Source organism: Choloepus didactylus, chromosome 2 (genome assembly GCF_015220235.1).
Source record: "Choloepus didactylus isolate mChoDid1 chromosome 2, mChoDid1.pri, whole genome shotgun sequence".
Classification (NCBI taxonomy): domain Eukaryota; kingdom Metazoa; phylum Chordata; class Mammalia; order Pilosa; family Megalonychidae; genus Choloepus; species Choloepus didactylus.
Genome location: NC_051308.1, coordinates 9,564,612 through 9,582,350, shown reverse-complemented (window position 1 = coordinate 9,582,350; position 17,739 = coordinate 9,564,612). Strand labels below are relative to the sequence as shown.

Genomic DNA, 17,739 nt, shown 5'->3' with positions numbered 1-17,739 from the left:
CCCCATTGCCCCTTCCCCCATTTCTCTTAACCCAAACTCTACTTTTCATCTCTATGGTTACATTCTCTGATAATTTCTTTGTGTTTACTGTGGGGCTTAAAATTAACCTCTTAAATCCCTATCAATCTTGTTTTTCTTTGATACCACCCTCACATCAATAGGGCACATAAAGTATGTTCCTATACTCCTTCATTCCCCCACCTTTATATAGTTGTCTAAAATTACATATTTTACATTGAGTTCAAAACCATTGATTTGTCCTTAGAGTTTGTGTATTTTTTATCATGTAGGAAGTAAATGGTGGAGTTATAGTTCAAAAATTATTGACTTCTATTTGTATTCCATTGTGTTTGGAGAATGTTCTTTGAGTATATTCAATTATTTATTTATTTTTTTTATTTTATTTGAGGCTTGTTTTATGTCCCAGCTTATGGTCCCTTCTGGAGAAGGATCTGTGATCACTAGAGAAAAATGAGTGTCCTGGTGATTTGGGATGTAAGGTACTATATATGTCTGCTAATATTCTCTATATCTCTTTCTCCTTTCTTTGTCTCTCTGTTGGTAGGGCTTCCTTTAGAATCTGAAGTAGGGCAGGTCTTTTATTGGCAAAGTCTCTCAGCATTTGTTTGTCTGTGAAAAATTTAAGCTCTCCCTCAAATTTGAAGGAGCGTTTTGCTGGATAAAGTATTCTTGGTTGGAAATTTTTCTCTCTCAGAATTTTAAATATGTCATGCCACTGCCTTCTCGCCTCCATCGTGGCCACTGAGTAGTCACTACTTAGTCTTATGTTGTTTCCTTTGTATGTGGTGAGTTGCTTTTCTCTTGCTGCTTTCAGAACTTGCTCCTTCTTTTCAGTATTTGAGAGTCTGATCAGAATATGTCTTGGGGTGGGTTTATTTGGATTTATTCTATTTGGAGTTTGCTGGGCATTTATGCTTTGTGTGTTTATATTGTGTAGAAGGCTGGGGAAGTTTTCCCCAACAATTTCTTTGAATACTCTTTCTAGACCTTTACCCTTCTCTTCCCCTTCTGGGACACCAATGAGTCTTAAGTTTGGACGTTTTATTTTATCTATCGTATCCCTGAGATCCATTTCAATTTTTTCGATTTTTTTCTCCATTCTTTCTTTTGTTCTTTCATTTTCTGTTCTGTGTATTTCTAGGACACTGAGATGATGTTCAGCTTCCTCTAATCTTGTATTGTGAATATCCAGAGTCTTTTTAATTTGGCCAACAGTTTCTTTTATTTCCATAAGATCTTCTATTTTTTTATTTACTCTTGCAATGTCTTCTTTATGCTCTTCTAGGGTCTTTTTTACGGTGCTTATATCCTGGGCCATGGTCCTCTTGATGTCCTTTAAACCCTTTGCCATGTTTTTGTTCTTTGATTGTAGTTCTTTAATTAATTTTGCGAGGTATAACATTTTTTCCGAAATCTTGATTTGTGTGTTTGGAGCTGGATTCTCCGTATTGTCTGGTTTTATCATATGCATTAAGAATTTCTGTTGTTTTTGGCCTCTTGGCATTTGTTTTGCTTGATAGGGTTCTTTCAAGTTGTATCAAAAAAAAAAGGATATCGATCTAATTTTTCAGAGACACAGTTTGGTGACGTACACTTTCTCTAACTAACCAGCAGATGGCGTCTGTGAGCCACCTATATCCATCCAGTCAGTAGTGTGGGGAAATGATTCTTGTGTGTTCAGTTGGAGAACTCAGCCTGGGTGCGCCGCTGGAGTCACCCGCCCTGAATGTAGGGGTGCGTGCACGGGTGGCCAGGGAGGAAGGGCAGCTCTCTCTTGGTGTCCCATAAACCACCGGACTTGGCGTAGCGCCCCTGGGTTCTCCGAGCGGATCCCTCCTCCCAGCCGCGATCCTCCCTCAGCCGAGGGGGATGCCGTGCTACGTCATCAGTGTGCACCGTCCCTCTAGGGAAGCCCTGGGCCGCTTGGCTGTGCCGCGGGGCTCTCAGCTCATTTCAGAATGCAGAATGTCTGAGGCTGTCTTTACTGCAACGCCTTGTGGGCTGAGAGCAGCTGAGGTTTTCTCCACAGAGAGAGAGCGAGAGACAGAATATTTCCCCCGATTCTCCCAAGGTCAGTTGTCACCAAAAGCCTCTGTCTGCTTGTTGAGGATTTGCTGTCTGTATTGAGCAGTTAGTATTAAAACCTCACTTGGAGCTGGGCTGAGAAAGTGCACAGCGTGGCTTCCGTGAGGGAGGGGCTCCCGGCTCTGGGTTCTCGGCTCTCAGCGCCGGTCTGCAATTTTACTTACAGATTTTATGCTGTGATCTCGGGCATTCCTCCCAATTCATGTCGGTGGATAGTGAGTGTACAGTCATGTTTGTCTCCCCGCTACTATTCCAGGTTATTTACTGGTTTTTTGTTCATTTATGAATTGTTCTGGGGGAGACTAAGTCTTCCACTTCTTTCTATGCTGCCATCTTCCCAGAATCCCCCCCACATACAGTTTTGTAACTGGATCTATCAAAAATCATAAAACGGGGGCATAAAATTCAGAGATTTCGTCTTCCAAAGAACCAAAGGATATGCTGGCCAAAACAGTGTATAAAAATATTTTTGAATTTGTAGAATTCTAACGCCTACTTAGTATTAGGAAAGAGGTATGGGAAACAAACTGGTGATTATATATATATATTTCTGTCCACCCACCTTCCAAAGGGAAAAGTCTTAAAAAATTATTTTGGTAATCAAATTATATTATTGCCAAACAAGTAAGCACTGAGAATCTACCCTAGGATAGATGTTATAGTAAACAAGAGATACATAGGATATATATTTTTTTAATCTTATTCATGGCTTTACGCATTTTCATTCATTCAGTGCAGTGTTTAAGAATAAGCTGTGGAGCAGGAAGGAGAGATGCGCCTTGGGGTGTCAGTGGCATATACACAAGAGAGGCGAACCCTGAGCAACCACAGCAACTAAGAGGAGGCAAATCAGTAAAGTGTGTAGGGGCCGCCAAAGGAAGAGACTGCTCCAAAGAAGAGGTTACCGGGGTCGAGTGCTGCAATGGGGCAGGCAAAGTATGAGGATGGAATAGTTCCTCTAGATTTAGGGCCAGGGAAGTCGTCTGTGACCTTAGGAAGAGAGGTGGAAGGTGGGCAGAGGTGAGGGTGGCTGAGCTCAAGTAGGGCAGTGAGGATATGCGGCAGGTAGCAGCGCACACCTCATCCCTTCTTAGGACCTTCAGGAAAACAGAACAGGCTTTGGGTTTGCCTTCTTGGCTCAAATTCCAGTTCTGTTCCTGACCACATGTGAACTTGGGAAGGCTACTTAAACTCTCTGAGCTTCAACTTCCTCTCCCAAAAATGGGGAAAACCACAGTGCCTACCTCACAGGGGAGTGGATGAAATAAACCCTTATTTCTTTGTAATTTTTTACTTAGTTATCTAGAACAAATTAGAAAGCAAAGGACATTCATGATCATGGGATTTTAAAGTAATTAAGAAACTTATTAAAAAGTTATATACTTTTTTTTTAATGATTCAGGGATATTTTATTCACTCCTTTTTTACATTCCTACCATAAATTTTGCTGTAGAATAACTGATAAATATACTGTTAAATGTAGAAAAACTACAAATTGTAGCTGATTTATTCCTCATATTTACTAGCAGCCTTACCTAGTACATTAATGCTACAAAAGGCATAATTACCTTGCAAAGCAACCTACCCATTTTGGCTGCCCTTGAGACTTCTCATTTATTTTTCTATAGAATTACAAACCTTTTACTATGTTCAAGTCTTGATCAAAACTGAAGTCAAGAACAGTGGTGTCTAGTTTGTAGAACTTTCCTTTTAAAATAAAGATATAATATTTGCCCATTTTTTATTTTAAACATTGCCTGATCACCACAAGTGTTATTTTTCATAAGTATACACAACTCTAAATCAATTAAATATCCCACTAACTTGCCCTGTATAGATGCAAACTAAGGAAAATCAAATTTACCTAAATTCAGAGAAAAAATTTAGAAGCACTGGAAAATAGCTGAATTGCTTAATATACTGTAAAACAGTTATCAGCATTTCAAATTGTAAATTATCTTTGACTTGAAATAAGCCTAATAAAACAATGAACCAGTATTAATGGGGAATTGAGATTTGTGAATCAGAAGAAAGAGCACAGATATTTTCCATTAGATTAGCTTTAAAAAAAATTTTTTTTTTTCAAACAGTACTAATAGTCATAAGAGTTTTGAATGATACAAAATTGTTTTCCTGGGGTTGTAGTTTCAGCACATTCATGTTCAAAAATAAGTTGTTTGATTCTATTGGGTCCCAATATGTTAAGTCATTTTTCACTAAGAGTGACTAGTTCATGCTTTAGTCTTAAATAAATATTAAACTTGTAGATTTTAGTTTGGTGTAGGAGAAAGGGAAACATGCAAGTGGCAAAGAATTTGACAGCGGCAAAAAACGGTAAAGAAAGATCAAAGGTTCATTAAATATCAGCACTAAAAAGATCAAAGTCATAAGTGGGACAAGCACACACTCAAGTGAACTTGAAAATATTCTATTCATTTATCAAGATGATGCCATTAATGTATTAACAGTGGGTCAGGTAGAGTTTTTTTCCCAGTGATTACTTACAAAAACAAGAAAAAAAGATCAACTGTGATTAAGTGTTTAAAGTCCTGATGAATGCTGAATACCTAGACTTTTTAAGAAACAAGATAATTTTGGGAACATAAAAATATATTTGTTGATTTCAAGATAACAAGGCAGTAAAATATTTAAAATTTCTCATTTTCAATTACAAATGTAAAAACTCTGGTATAGATCTGCAAAAGTGAAGAGCATCAAATATTTTGAAAATTACTAAATTACTGCGGGAACGTTCCAAACTGCAATTTCTACACTGAATTTAAGGCTACAAAAACAATCTGCAAGCTTCACCAAAAACAAATGCAAAGCTTTTACCCAGTGGGCAGACCATGAGAGCGGTTGGCTATGCTACTGTTCCAGAATACTGCTGTATACTCAGTAAGTGTGAAGGATTATGGAGATGGGTTCACAAGAGCTGACCCTATGGGTTTATTAAATATTCAATGAATATGTCATATGCATGCCAGGCACTATATAAAAAATGGAAAATTCAAGAAGATGACCATATGTTAGATCCTGCAAATAATAGTCAATTTGCTCTATTATATTTAATAATTTATTTAGCAATTTTTGGCAGTGACAGAAACATGAAAAACACATTACAGTATAAACTTGAGTTAATACATCAAGTATTTAAGTATTTATAAAAATTTATCTTTTCTCTTTTAATTTATATTTATGATAAAAAACCTTGATAAATTTATAACAAAAAAATAGCTTTGATTTGGGTAGTATTACAATATCATCTCACCTGTAATTATAATACAATTATGGGATTATGTCTATAAAATGCCAAACATCTAGAACTGAAATTAGAATTTGGAAAAAATACAAATAACCAATTTTTAGTTTTAAGTCAAAGATGGAGAACACAAAGCAGGCAGGTGTTGACAAGATGGACTGCCTATGCCTTGTATTCTGAAAGTTTCCACCATCACCACCATTCTCCTAAACTTCTGACTTTCAAAATTGATTGATGACACCTATTCTGTGCCTTGATAAGAAAATGAAACCAGACTTCCCTAATAAATGCTTCCTTCCAGTTTACCTAATACTATTTAAAAATTATCAGCAAATATGTACAAAAGGCAACTCATCTAAAAAAGAATTCATGTCTGAATGATTCTAAGTCTCAAAAGAAATATGCAGCCCCTCCTGCTGTGTCCATCTCAGTGTGCCCTGTGACAAAGCCCTTGGTCTCCCCTGATCTCCGCCCCCTCCCGCCTCTGCATGGCCTCACTTCTTCAGTGCTCCTCTCCTCTCTCCTCCTGCCACTCTGCCGACCACGCTGGTACAGGCCTTCATCGCCTCTTATCTGGTCTAGCCAACCTTCTTCAACTGGTCTCTCATATCCATCCAGGGGCCAGAGTCATCCAATAAATTGCAAATGTGACCACTACTGGGCTTAAAATCCTTTTCTATAGGATAAAATTCAAATCCTTAACCTCTCCAATCTCAGATCTTGCCACACAGGCAGAATTTAACTATTAGTTCCTGCTAATTCTTTTCCTTGCTGTCCTACCTGATATAGCTCTCGTTTCTCCTGCCCTCTTCTCTGCCTAAATTTAATCCAAATCCTTCAAACTCATTCCAGGGATCATCCTCCTAGATTGCCTTCCCACCTTCAACTCCTCCAGGCATACTCCTCTGCATATTTCCAGCACAGATGACACCTCCCTGCAAGAAAAGTTATCTGCTTATAGGCCTTTATCTGCCAACCGACTGAGCTCCTTAAGGGCAGGAGCTGGGTTTAATCTGCTTGTGACTGGAACATGGAGGTTTAATAAATATTTGAGCAAGGGATGGTGAATAAATCAATGAATAAAGCTAGACCTACATAATAAATACAGCACTCTGATAACACTCAGCTGTTACATTTTAGGAGCCCCAAAGTGGGCAAATGCATCAAATCCTGCTCCAGGGCTAACTCAAATTGAAATGTCAATTGCTACTGAATGAAACCTTCTCCTTTACCTGCCCTATTTCCCACTTATCTTCCACAATAAAGAAAGAAAACAAAGAAAATACTACCACAGTCTAATCTTAATGACAATAAAAGGGAAATCTTAAATTTCTGGAGATTGTAGAACCTCAGTATTTGATTAAAAATATAAGTCCTCTCTGCTGGGCCTTCAAATCCACCTAGCTGAACTGATGAGACCTACATAATAAGCTACATCAGACTACACACCTTGAGTCCAAAGGCTGCATCCTCCGAGGCCAAGACTTCAACCTGAAATCATAAGGAAAAAAATAATTTAGCCACTATCAAAAATCTTCTTTGAATCTAGCCACAGAAACCAGAGCATAGGCATGGGCTGGAACTCAGAGTTCTGAGACAGCTGGCAAAAGGAATATGGTGTATCAGAGTTCAGACATTCAATTTATGTCCGTTGTCAAGAACAAGAGGTCCGTGAGTGTCTTCAAGAGCTGGGTATAAATCCAGGTCACTGCTCCAGCTTTCAGTTTTGTAATGACAAAGTCCTATCAAATGAATATATCTGCCATCACACTGAAGTAGAAGTACAAGTTCCTCAAAAAATCTAACAAGCTATAGAATCATCCTTCACACATCACATGATGTTGTATGTGCTCTTTGATCTTTTTACTGACAGTGAGTGGAGAGTTATGCTTCATAAAGCAATTCATCATGCTTGTAAGCTACTAGTAGTTTCTTGTCCTGATAGATCAGAGTAGGCAGTCCTGAATCTCAGGAATGTTGCAGAGCAAGTTTCTGAAAGCAATACTCAGGAAAAGGCAGGCAGAGTCTAAGCAACAAGTTGTGAAATGATGGCAAAACTTCAAAATTGCCTGTCAGTCTTATGCATTAGAAGACATAGCTCATTAACATGAATTTAAAAGGCTGCATGGAACAAGATGTGCATTGATAATTACTGTTTTTTTTAAACATAATTATTCAGTCTGGGGCATAAAGCTTTTAACTTTGACTACAATAAAGTACCAATACGTGATGGAAAAGAGCAAGGAGAAAAGGCAACAGAACAAATACGAAGGTTTTAAAAGTGTCTGGGGAAGACAGTGGGGGCAGGGCAATAATATTCAGACTATCGGGGGCTTCACTGTTAAGTTTTAAACCTTTTACAACGAGGCATTTGTGGTAGGTGTTTAAGAAGAAGGCACACAGGTCTATACAATGTATCTTGCTATAAAACAAAACTGGAATCCTACTTTAGGGAAAGGAAATACAGAAAGGAAGATCATTCCAAAAAGACTGTCATCCAGTATGAAAGTAAAGGGGTCAGAAGAGAAATGAGGAAACAAATTGTATTCTCCAACTGCTTTTTTGAAGGTGAGAATCATCCACCACTACCTGGTACTTGATAAGAGACCTGTGCACAAAAAAGAAACACAGGGTCAGGTAGGTATTGAGAAGGGGAGCAGCCTCGTTCTGATAAAAATGGTGTGCTGCTGATACCAAACATGATTTTAAGTTAAAGACTGAGATGTTGGATCAACTATAGCAGATAATCATTTGAAGTTTCACTGACAGCACTTCTATTTACACGTCAATTTCCAAAACTGTTAGATTTAGAAACAGGGCCCCACTAGAGACTTTTAAGAAAAAAAAAAGAAAGGAAAAGAAGAAAAAAAAGCTATTCTATTTGCATATGCATGAATTTCCAAAGTCCCACCTTTCCCAACACTAGGTTACTAATATCAAACACTTTTTACATTAAAACCTCTAATCAATATATTGAAGACATTAGTTAAAGGGAAAGCACAAACAAATTAGCTGGATCTTTTCAGTGATTATTATGACACTTGGTCATAGGACATATATGCATACCTCAGTCTTAGGTGCATGCACCTCAGACGCGATATTTCGGTATACATACAATTATTTAAAATATATGTTAATGTTCAAATTTGCAAAAATCATCTCTAGAGTTAGTTTTGTATTCACTCAACATATTATAAGACGTCAAAGTAGCTAGAAAATTCACTAACAAATAGAAATCTATTTAAAGGCATGGCTTTAATATATTTGACAACTTGAGATGACAGCAAACAAAGCTTTCAAGCGGACTTCAGAAACTGAGTGTGGGTATCACCTTACATAATGACAGACCCTGGGGATGGGAGGAGGAAGGAAGAACTCAAAATGTCACCCCCATCCTCAACCCCAAATTTAAAAACAGAGATGTTTTTAAAATCCTAGATGTTATTCTTTTAAACCAATTTAATTAAAGCAACTGTAAAAAATATTTGTTTTATCCTTAAAAGCAATGATTCAAATACACATGTACTCTACTTCAGTATCCTTTATATTACTTCTCTCTGTTAAGATTTTATTTTCAATACCTGCAGAAAATCAACTGATTTCAAAACCATAACATCAGTTTAATATTAGGGAATGATCAATGTCATACAACAGTTTTCAAGTTGGGTCTAAGAGCATTTTTACCTACATTGGAAAGGAATCCCCCTCTAGTGGGAGTAAGAGAGTATTTCAACCTTAGCTTACAACTGTCAGGTAGTAGTCATTCAATTTAACTAGCAATGGGATCAGCTAAACTTTCTGTTCCTTTTATCATTAACTTGAAATTTAAAAAAAAGTTGATTACTGTTTTATATTTCATGAACAACAACAACAAAGAGTTAGATGAGAAATTCCTACCTATAAACTAGAAGTAGGTTTGTGTTAATCTGATAGGATTTTAGTTATTAATCTACCACCATCATCAAATTTAATTTGGCAAAAAGTAATCACAACTTTAGGTTAAAATGAGAATGAACAACTGAAAAAAATTAATAACTTCTCAGTGAAAAGATTTAATAATGTACTAGGCAGTTAGTTTAACATCAAATGTTTATTATTTGCCTCAATATACTCTGCATTTACCAGATCTAAATCTTTCAAAAGAAAAGCCCTTGCTCATTCATTAATAAGAAGTTTCTGGTTATTTATCACATGCAAAGCATTGTGCTTAATGTTTATAGGAGATACAAAGTGATGCGTTTCACTAAGATTACTACCTGAGTGAAATGTACCTAGAACCTAACATTCATTTTAAAAAAATAAATTCAAATTCACAAAGGAGATGAGATTATTCATGTTGACACTTTTTTAAAACTTCAGTTTGATATATTAGTGGATGATTCTAAAATCATCAGGAAAAGAACACACAGGTTTTATCAAATGTAAAATCAGGACATAATACCTAGTCTTTCTTTTCTCCATACAGATGCTGTAACAAATGTAAAGATAAATTTCAATACCCTGTCAAAAGCCTACTTGACCTCAACAGGAGAGAAGATATCAAACTTTTCAGAGGGTTATCAAGGTACAGATGTGTGAAGGGACATGTTAAAGATAAAGCATAGACTCCCTAACTCCAGAGAGAAGGCTCCTTCCATTAAATCTCACATATTTCAAATGATGCTGTAATCAACACTTTACCTCAGGAGTATCTAACTGGATTTGACAGATAGGGAATGTCTCAGTTATTAAATCACTGTGAAAGTTAAATCTGAAAAGTTCAGCAGCACCTAAGCCACTGACAATTCTTTCACTCTATTCAAACAGCAAATTGGCTTCTCTCTCTCTCTCCCAGTTATCCTCACTAAACCCCACCTCCACCCAAAATAAAAACAAATCACCTTAATTACCAATCATTCTATTAAGAGAAAAGGAAAACATGAACTCATGAATTTGGAAGTGTACTTTTCTCTTGCCTGAAACACTTTCAAAATGTGTCTCACTTTCAATTGTCAAAGCACACTACTAGCAGCATTTTCATTACAATAAAACTTAAAAAGCCAAACTTATGCCCCATTTTAATAAAAACATATATAAAATCAAGATCACACTGTCACAAAAAGAGGATTTCAAATAAAAACTAATGCCAATTTATAATCATGTATGAGGATTTTAATCTCACTCATAATTAAAGAAACCCAAACCCAAACCACAACATTATGCCATTTTCTCAAAAGCGATTAGCAAACATTAAAAATTTTGATGAATTACAATATTGACAAAGGTGTGGGGAATTTGGCCTTCCACTGCTGATGAGGGTTCTCATATGTTCATACTGGAATACAGTACAGTGGCACTACCCATCAAAAATGTAAATGCACACGATTATGTATTAATTCAACAATTCCAATGATATTTAAGTGCAAAAACAAAGACTTACAAGGATGTTACTGGAGCTTGTAATAGTAAAAAGCTGAAACGTCTGTCAACAAGGGAGTGTTTTAATAAATGAGGACACAGTCATACAATAGAACACTATATAAATCCTGCTTTTAAAAGGTACAAGGTACATCTCTGTGTGCAGATAAGGAAAGGTTTCTATGATATTACATTAACTGAAAATAACCAGAACCGTGTGTACAGTAAGCTAACACACCTGTGCTTTTTTGTTTGTTTGTTTGTTTGTTTTTAAAGTGGGGGTGAGTCATATGCTTGATATACTTTGAACATTTCTGGAAAAAAACATTCAAGAAACCCATCACTTACTGCCTCAAGGGAGAGACACTTATTTTCATTGTATTTCCTCTTAAAATTTAAGAAAATTTTCACCAAGTACATGTGTTTCTTATCAATTAAAAGTAAGTTGTTAACAAATAAGCAAATAATCACAGCAAAAACTGTCAATGTCAACAGACGTCACAGGAATGTAAATGAACTTCTTATCTTTCAAGTTGGCAAAAATCAACAACACTGTAGTCAGTGCTTATGTGTCCAACCAAGCTCTCTAGCACATGTGGTGTGTAAATGAGAAGAGCTCTCCCAGGAAACAATTTTCCATTACACATCAATAGCCTCAAACACTCATGCCCATTTACCTAGCAATCTATCTTCTAGAAAAATCTAGCTAAAGGAAATAATTTGTGATCTACCACTCACATATTAAGCATGTGCACTCTCTCATTATTTGAAATAATGACAAATTAGAAGAAAATGTGAATGTATAAAACTAGGGATGGTTAAATAAAGTATAGTATATTCATATGCAATACTATTATATAATCATGTAAAAATCAGTTTTCAAGAATTACTTTATAACATAGGGAAAAGCCTGAAAAATATTAAATTAAAAAGCAAGAATTAAAACAGAAATTTGACATTTTAAATAATCAGATTCATCCAAATTTCTAGAATTCATGCAATGCTAGAAAATGTTATTCATTCCCACTTTCTTTTAATACATTTGACTTTGTTGTTTTTTTTAGTTTATATATTTGATCCATCTATAATTTATTTTGAAAGAGTAAGGGAAGGAGATGACTCTGTTTTAATTTTCCATATGAATAACTGTAATGAAGAATAATACATTATTTTCTCCAGTGATTAGAAATACTATCTCTTTACCATAATTAAACATTAAAATGATATAAATTTTGCATCCAATTCCAGGCAGGGATGGGAAAGGTAAAATTACCCAAATGAGGTATTCAACCCAAAGGGCAATGGGAGTGAGGAGATTGGTAATAATCAACATGAACCTGATTGAATTTGCAGATACAATAATATTTCTCCACAAGTAAATTACGAAGAATTCAGACGCTCTTGGAGAAAATAATTTTTGCCTACACTGCTGTCCAAGGGGTAGAAATAATATTCTACTTAGAATATTTGCTGTGTCTGTGTTGGTTGGGCCAAAAAGGCCAACATACCATCTAGAACCTATTCCATTAAGCATACTTTTACCTACATTAAGTAGGAAAAGGAGACATACATAAATAAACTGCTCTCCAAAACCACGTCCTACGATTTACGATAATTTAAACTGCAGGATAAGCATCTCTCTCTCAAACACAAACCACAGCTCAAACTGGGTTGCAAAGTTTTAATTCTAGCAAGCAAGGAAGTTGGTTTGGCTTTTTATTATTACCACTGTTATCATTATTGTTTTACTTTTTTGTTGTTTTATAATCCTTAAAAAAAAAAACAGGAAAGCTTTAAAAAAAAACATTTAAAAAACTTTGCCAGTATTCCTCTCATACTTATTAATTCTCCACATTCTCCTTATTATCATGTGCAGACAACACGACAGCTTAAGGACGCAGCTTGCTAAAATTGCTCAGTATTTGGTTAGCTGGTAATAGAAAGAACATACAATGATGCCTCATACTATTAAATGCTGATCAGTAGAACCACCATTAAAATTAACTAAAAACTTGTCTTTATAGAGGGACCCAATAAATTTTTAAAACGATAAAAATAACCATGCAACCAAAAAACATTTATGTGTAATTCTGTGCAACATGATTTCAAGACAAAAAATCTGCATTATCATAATTATGCTTTTCATCGTGTTTTGCTTACATTATCTTCTAGACCAGAATTTTAGTTGTGTCTTCATATTCTAGGCTGTTAAATCTAAAACAAAGACCATCAGCAGTTGTAGTCATTCTCTTCTTTCTAATTATGTTCTCTTACTTATTATGATACCTTGACTTTGGGTTCACAAAATAGTAAAAGGATGCCAGTCAAGGATTCATGCACAGGCTCAAGAAAGAGAGACCATGCATGTGGTGCAGCGAATTTGCAAAAACAGACACCTCTATGCAATGTGACTTCTTAGCATCTTCCATAAAAAGGGGAGTTTGTTTCTCTGCCCCTTCAATTTGGGCTGGACTTGTGACTTGCTTGGATTAACAGAAAGCAGCAGAAATCATACTGTGCCAGTATGACTGTGTAGGGACTCAAGAGGCAATGCATACTTCTGAACATTCTCTTGAAACTCACTCCAGTCACCACGTGAATAAGTCTAGACTAGTTTATTGGATGACAAGAGACACATGACCCCGTTATCATATCACTCTAGCTAAGTAAGCCAGCCAACTCCCAGAAGCAAAGTCACTTAGCTTATCAGCAGTGGGGTTGAAGAGAGGAGAATGAACCCAGCAGAGACCACAAGAACTACTCAGCTGAGCCCAGGCAAAATGGTCAAACTGTAGAATCATGAGTGTGATGGTTAGGTTCATGTGTCAACTTGGCCAGGTGATGGTACCCAGCTGTCTGGTCAAGCAAGCACTGGCCTAACCATTGTGGCTGGTTAATAAACCAACAGGCTGGTTTATTAAATCATCAGTCAATTAGCTGCAGCTGTAACTGATGACTCAATGAAGGGCATGTTTTCCACAATGAGAGAACACAGTTGGCTGGATTTAATCCAATCAATCAGTTGAAGACTTTTAAGTGAGACAGACAGAGGACCTTCACTTCTTCTTTGGCTGACCAGTGAAGCGTTTCCTGAAGAGTTAATCAAATACGTTTGTCGAAGATCCCAGTTCATTTCCTGAGGAGTTCATCGAATATCTTCATTGGAGTTGCCAGTTTGCTGACTGCCCTGTGGAATTTGGACTCGTGCATACCCACAGTTGCATGAGTCATTTTTATAAATCTTATATTCACAGATATCCTCATTGATTCTGTTTCCCTAGAGAACCCTAACTAATACAATGAGCTAAATAAGTGGTTCTTGTTCTGAGCAATAAGTCATAGGTTGTTTTGTTACACAGCAAAAGCTAACCGATGCATTGTACAACTCTAAATACAATAACTCTAAGTATCATACATTTACCAGCAGAGTTCCTGACAAGCAGACCATGACACTAAAGGCAGTTCTAAAGCACTTGTAGCCTTTAAGCAGCCAAGTTCCTCCTCCTCCACCAGTACCTACTTAAAACTATCCAAAGGCTTCCCAGACCATAAAATAAAATGTCAATTCTTTACTATGGTCTACAAGAAGCTAAACAAAAGTTTTACTATGGCCTATGAGACCTAAATATAGCTCTTGCTTATCTCACTGTTGGGGATTGAATCATATCCCTCACGAAAGATAAGTTCAAATCTTAACACGCATTTCTGTAGTGTGAACCCCATTTGTAAATAGGACTATTTGAAGATGTTATTATTTAAGGTGTGGCCAAAGTGAATCAGGGTGGGTCTTAATCTGCAACACTGGATGCCTGATAAAGAGAAAATTTGGACACAGTCAGTAGTCAGAAGAAACCACAAAACAGGAGAAGCCAGAAGTTCAAAGATGCCAGAGAGGGGAAAGGGACTGCCATGTGACAGAGGACTGCCAACCACAGAACCCTACTGACCCCAGGACAAAGCACTGCCTTGCTGCCATCTTGATTCTGGACGTCTAGCCTTCCAAACTATGAGACAATAAATGCTTGTTGCTTAAGCCAAACACTGAGTGGGATTTTTCACAGGAGCTCTAGCAGGCTCAGACACTAACTGATCTCAAGTCCTACCAGTCTCCCCCAACTCACAGTGCTTCAGCCACAGTGGATTTCTTCCTGTTCCTCAGAATGGCCTCTTCTCACCTTAGGCTTTTGTACTTGCTGTTCCTTCCTCTTGGAACACTCTGCTCCTAGATCTTCCTATTACTGGCCCCTTCATATCATTCGAGCCTCAGTTTAAATGTCACCTACTAATGTCACTCTCCCTCTCTTGTATTGCCACCTGAAATTTTCTTTATTCATGTGTTCACTGTTTTTCTCCCTTCACTATAAAAGTAAACTTCACAAGTTTACATTCATCAAATTATCCTATTCACTCTGCATGACTCTTACCTAGAAGAGTGCCTGACACAGAGTAGAAGCTCAATAAATATTTGTTGAATGAATAAACAAGTATTTATGAATGAACACACTGAATACTCTATAACCCAAAGCATGGAACACAAGTTTATGAACCCAAATTTCACTCGGCTCAATATGACACAGGTGTAGATATATCAAACTTTAAAACACATCCCACCTAATATAACTATATACATTAAAGTCTTCTGTAACGTTTGGCTTATATTCAAAATCATGTTATACACTGTTCAAAGAGATTAAACCCAAAAACCAATTTCACCATACTTAATGATGATACCCATTAAGTTTTTGTCTCTCTAGTCAAGAGTGAACTTTAAACTCCTTAAAAGGATTAGGTCTTTTAAATTGATGATACTAAAGCAAGTATTATTGCTCAAAGATAGACCTTTTCTGCCCAGCCCAAACTAAAGCATAATGATTTCTTTTAAGAATTATACCAAGAAATGGCTACAGTTCAATTATAGTAAATATTTTGCAAAGAACACAGAGTTTTTTTCAAACTTAATTTTTAAAAGTAAATTTCATTAAAATGTGAGCTTTTCATTTAGGGTGGTTGACCACAACACAGCAGAGGAGAAGAATGCCCCGCCCAAGCCAGGTCATCACTGTGGAGGAGACTGGTGGGCCTACCTTCTACAGAGGACTCATGGCACTTAGAAGGCGGAAGTGGTACGGTGTCACACCTGCTCCACTGCCCATCTCCTTGAGTAGCGAAGGAACCCATCAAGTGTATCCTCATCAGGTACATGAGAGACACATCTGTAGATCTGGGGGTAGCTAATCATTTCTGTATTTTCACTGTTTTTCAAGAAATATGGTTATGGAATCATGAAAAACAGAAGCCAAATACATGTACCTATTCATGGTTTCATTTGACTTTTCCAGTGCAACACATGTCTATAAATAATGTAGATTAGTAAACAAAACTTTGAAAAGACTACTTTAAAGAAAAGCAATGCTTACCATGAATGCTTTCATATTTACCTTTAGATCTTTCAGTAAATCATATTTTATTGCAGTAAAAAATATGTGTATAGTAAAACACTAATATTTATTTATTATATCATTTCTGTGTGCTTGCTTTTTCTATATACTGCAAGTTAGCATCTATTTTTAATTAACATGTTCTATAATTATTCATAAATTCTAGGAGGTTTGACCAAGGAAAACGAAAGCTACTATCCAGACAATGAGGGACTGCTAAAAAAAATTTTTGAACACTAAGTAGGCAGTAATTAATCAAAACTCAAGAAGTTTAGCCATTTTCTAAATAATTATCTTCCAGTGAGTGTTCTCATTCCATCATAATTGAATGTTGTTTTAAGCAATACTTCCCTTTTTACTCATTCCTATATAGGAGTATACAAAGTTCATCAAATTTACTATTTTACAGTTTGATAAATTCAAATGCCCTAAAAACATAAGCCAATAATACATACTCTTCTTTTTCTGATTTTAAAATTTTCATAAAAAGGAACAATTTGCATTTTAAAAGTACCCAGATAAATTAACTAAGGTTCTTTAAGATGAAAATTCAGCTAAATTTATTTCCCTCTCCCAGGCCCACCATACCATTAAGGTTAGCACCCAGAAGCAAGTTGACAGTTGTTATAGAATCATTATGTAGAAGAGATACTGTAGATATATAAGCTATGGTGACTAAACAGATAAAGACTATTTAAAGGTTAATTACTATATTTAAGGATACAAGGTGCAACAAAGATTACCTTAACTAATTAGATGAGAATGAAAGGTTTTACAAACAAAAACATTTTTAGATCAACAAAGTAAACTTCCTCTGTTAGAAAATGACTGATTTGTACATTATTATTTTGATCACATGCCATTGGTTTTCTTTTCTGCTGACCTCTTCCCTGTCTAAATGTTCCTGGCCCCAGAACTCTGTCACCCTCCGAGTCTGGTGGTGAAGAAAAATGACAGATGAGAAAAACTACTTTTTTATCCTAAAATACTTCTACAAAAATAGACTGGTTTAAAAAATACTGCAATAGTGGTTATAAAGACTTCTTACTAGTGTATCTTTAAGGCCTTTCAAAATTTAAATTACATTTGTAGGACTATCTTGATTATCAGGTTGGAATGGAAAGGCAACTCAATAAAAGAGAGCATAAGACTAGATATACTTAAAGTTAACACAAAAGCTTTACCTTTTACCTTATAATGTATTTTTGTTTTGGATTTGACTTATTTTGAAGCATCTACCATTTGGTTAGGTAAACACATAACTGCAAAGCTAAGAAAGAAGCCACTAGGCAAGACACCCATGTTTTTACTTTTCAGATTTCCCTAATGTGCTGTTTATCCAAAGAACCTCAACTAAACCATCTCCACACCAAGCATGTCGCCTTCTTATCCCTAAAATGTTTAATACAGCCTTACCTGCTAATGGCAACAACAAAAATTAAAAACTTAGAGTATAAGTATGTGAAGGGAACTGTCTGAACCTAGAACAGGAAGTCCTGGAAGAGGCAATTTTAGGAAGAGGCGTTGAAGTTTTCA

The 17,739-nt window shown here is 36.2% G+C and overlaps 1 protein-coding gene across 8 annotated transcripts in view; it reads right to left on the bottom strand.

The window, feature by feature from the left end:
* ARID1B (AT-rich interaction domain 1B) overlaps nt 1-17,739 on the bottom strand; it is a 510,581-nt gene that overhangs the window by 197,111 nt on the left and 295,731 nt on the right. For 5 of the 8 annotated variants that reach the window (XM_037820312.1, XM_037820294.1, XM_037820340.1 and 2 more), the window contains one exon: nt 6,818-6,859. The exons of the other annotated variants lie outside the window; for them this stretch is intronic. In XM_037820312.1, coding sequence (XP_037676240.1) covers nt 6,818-6,859 — 42 coding nt within the window. The remainder of the gene's footprint in view (nt 1-6,817; nt 6,860-17,739) is intronic. 8 annotated transcript variants of the gene reach the window in all.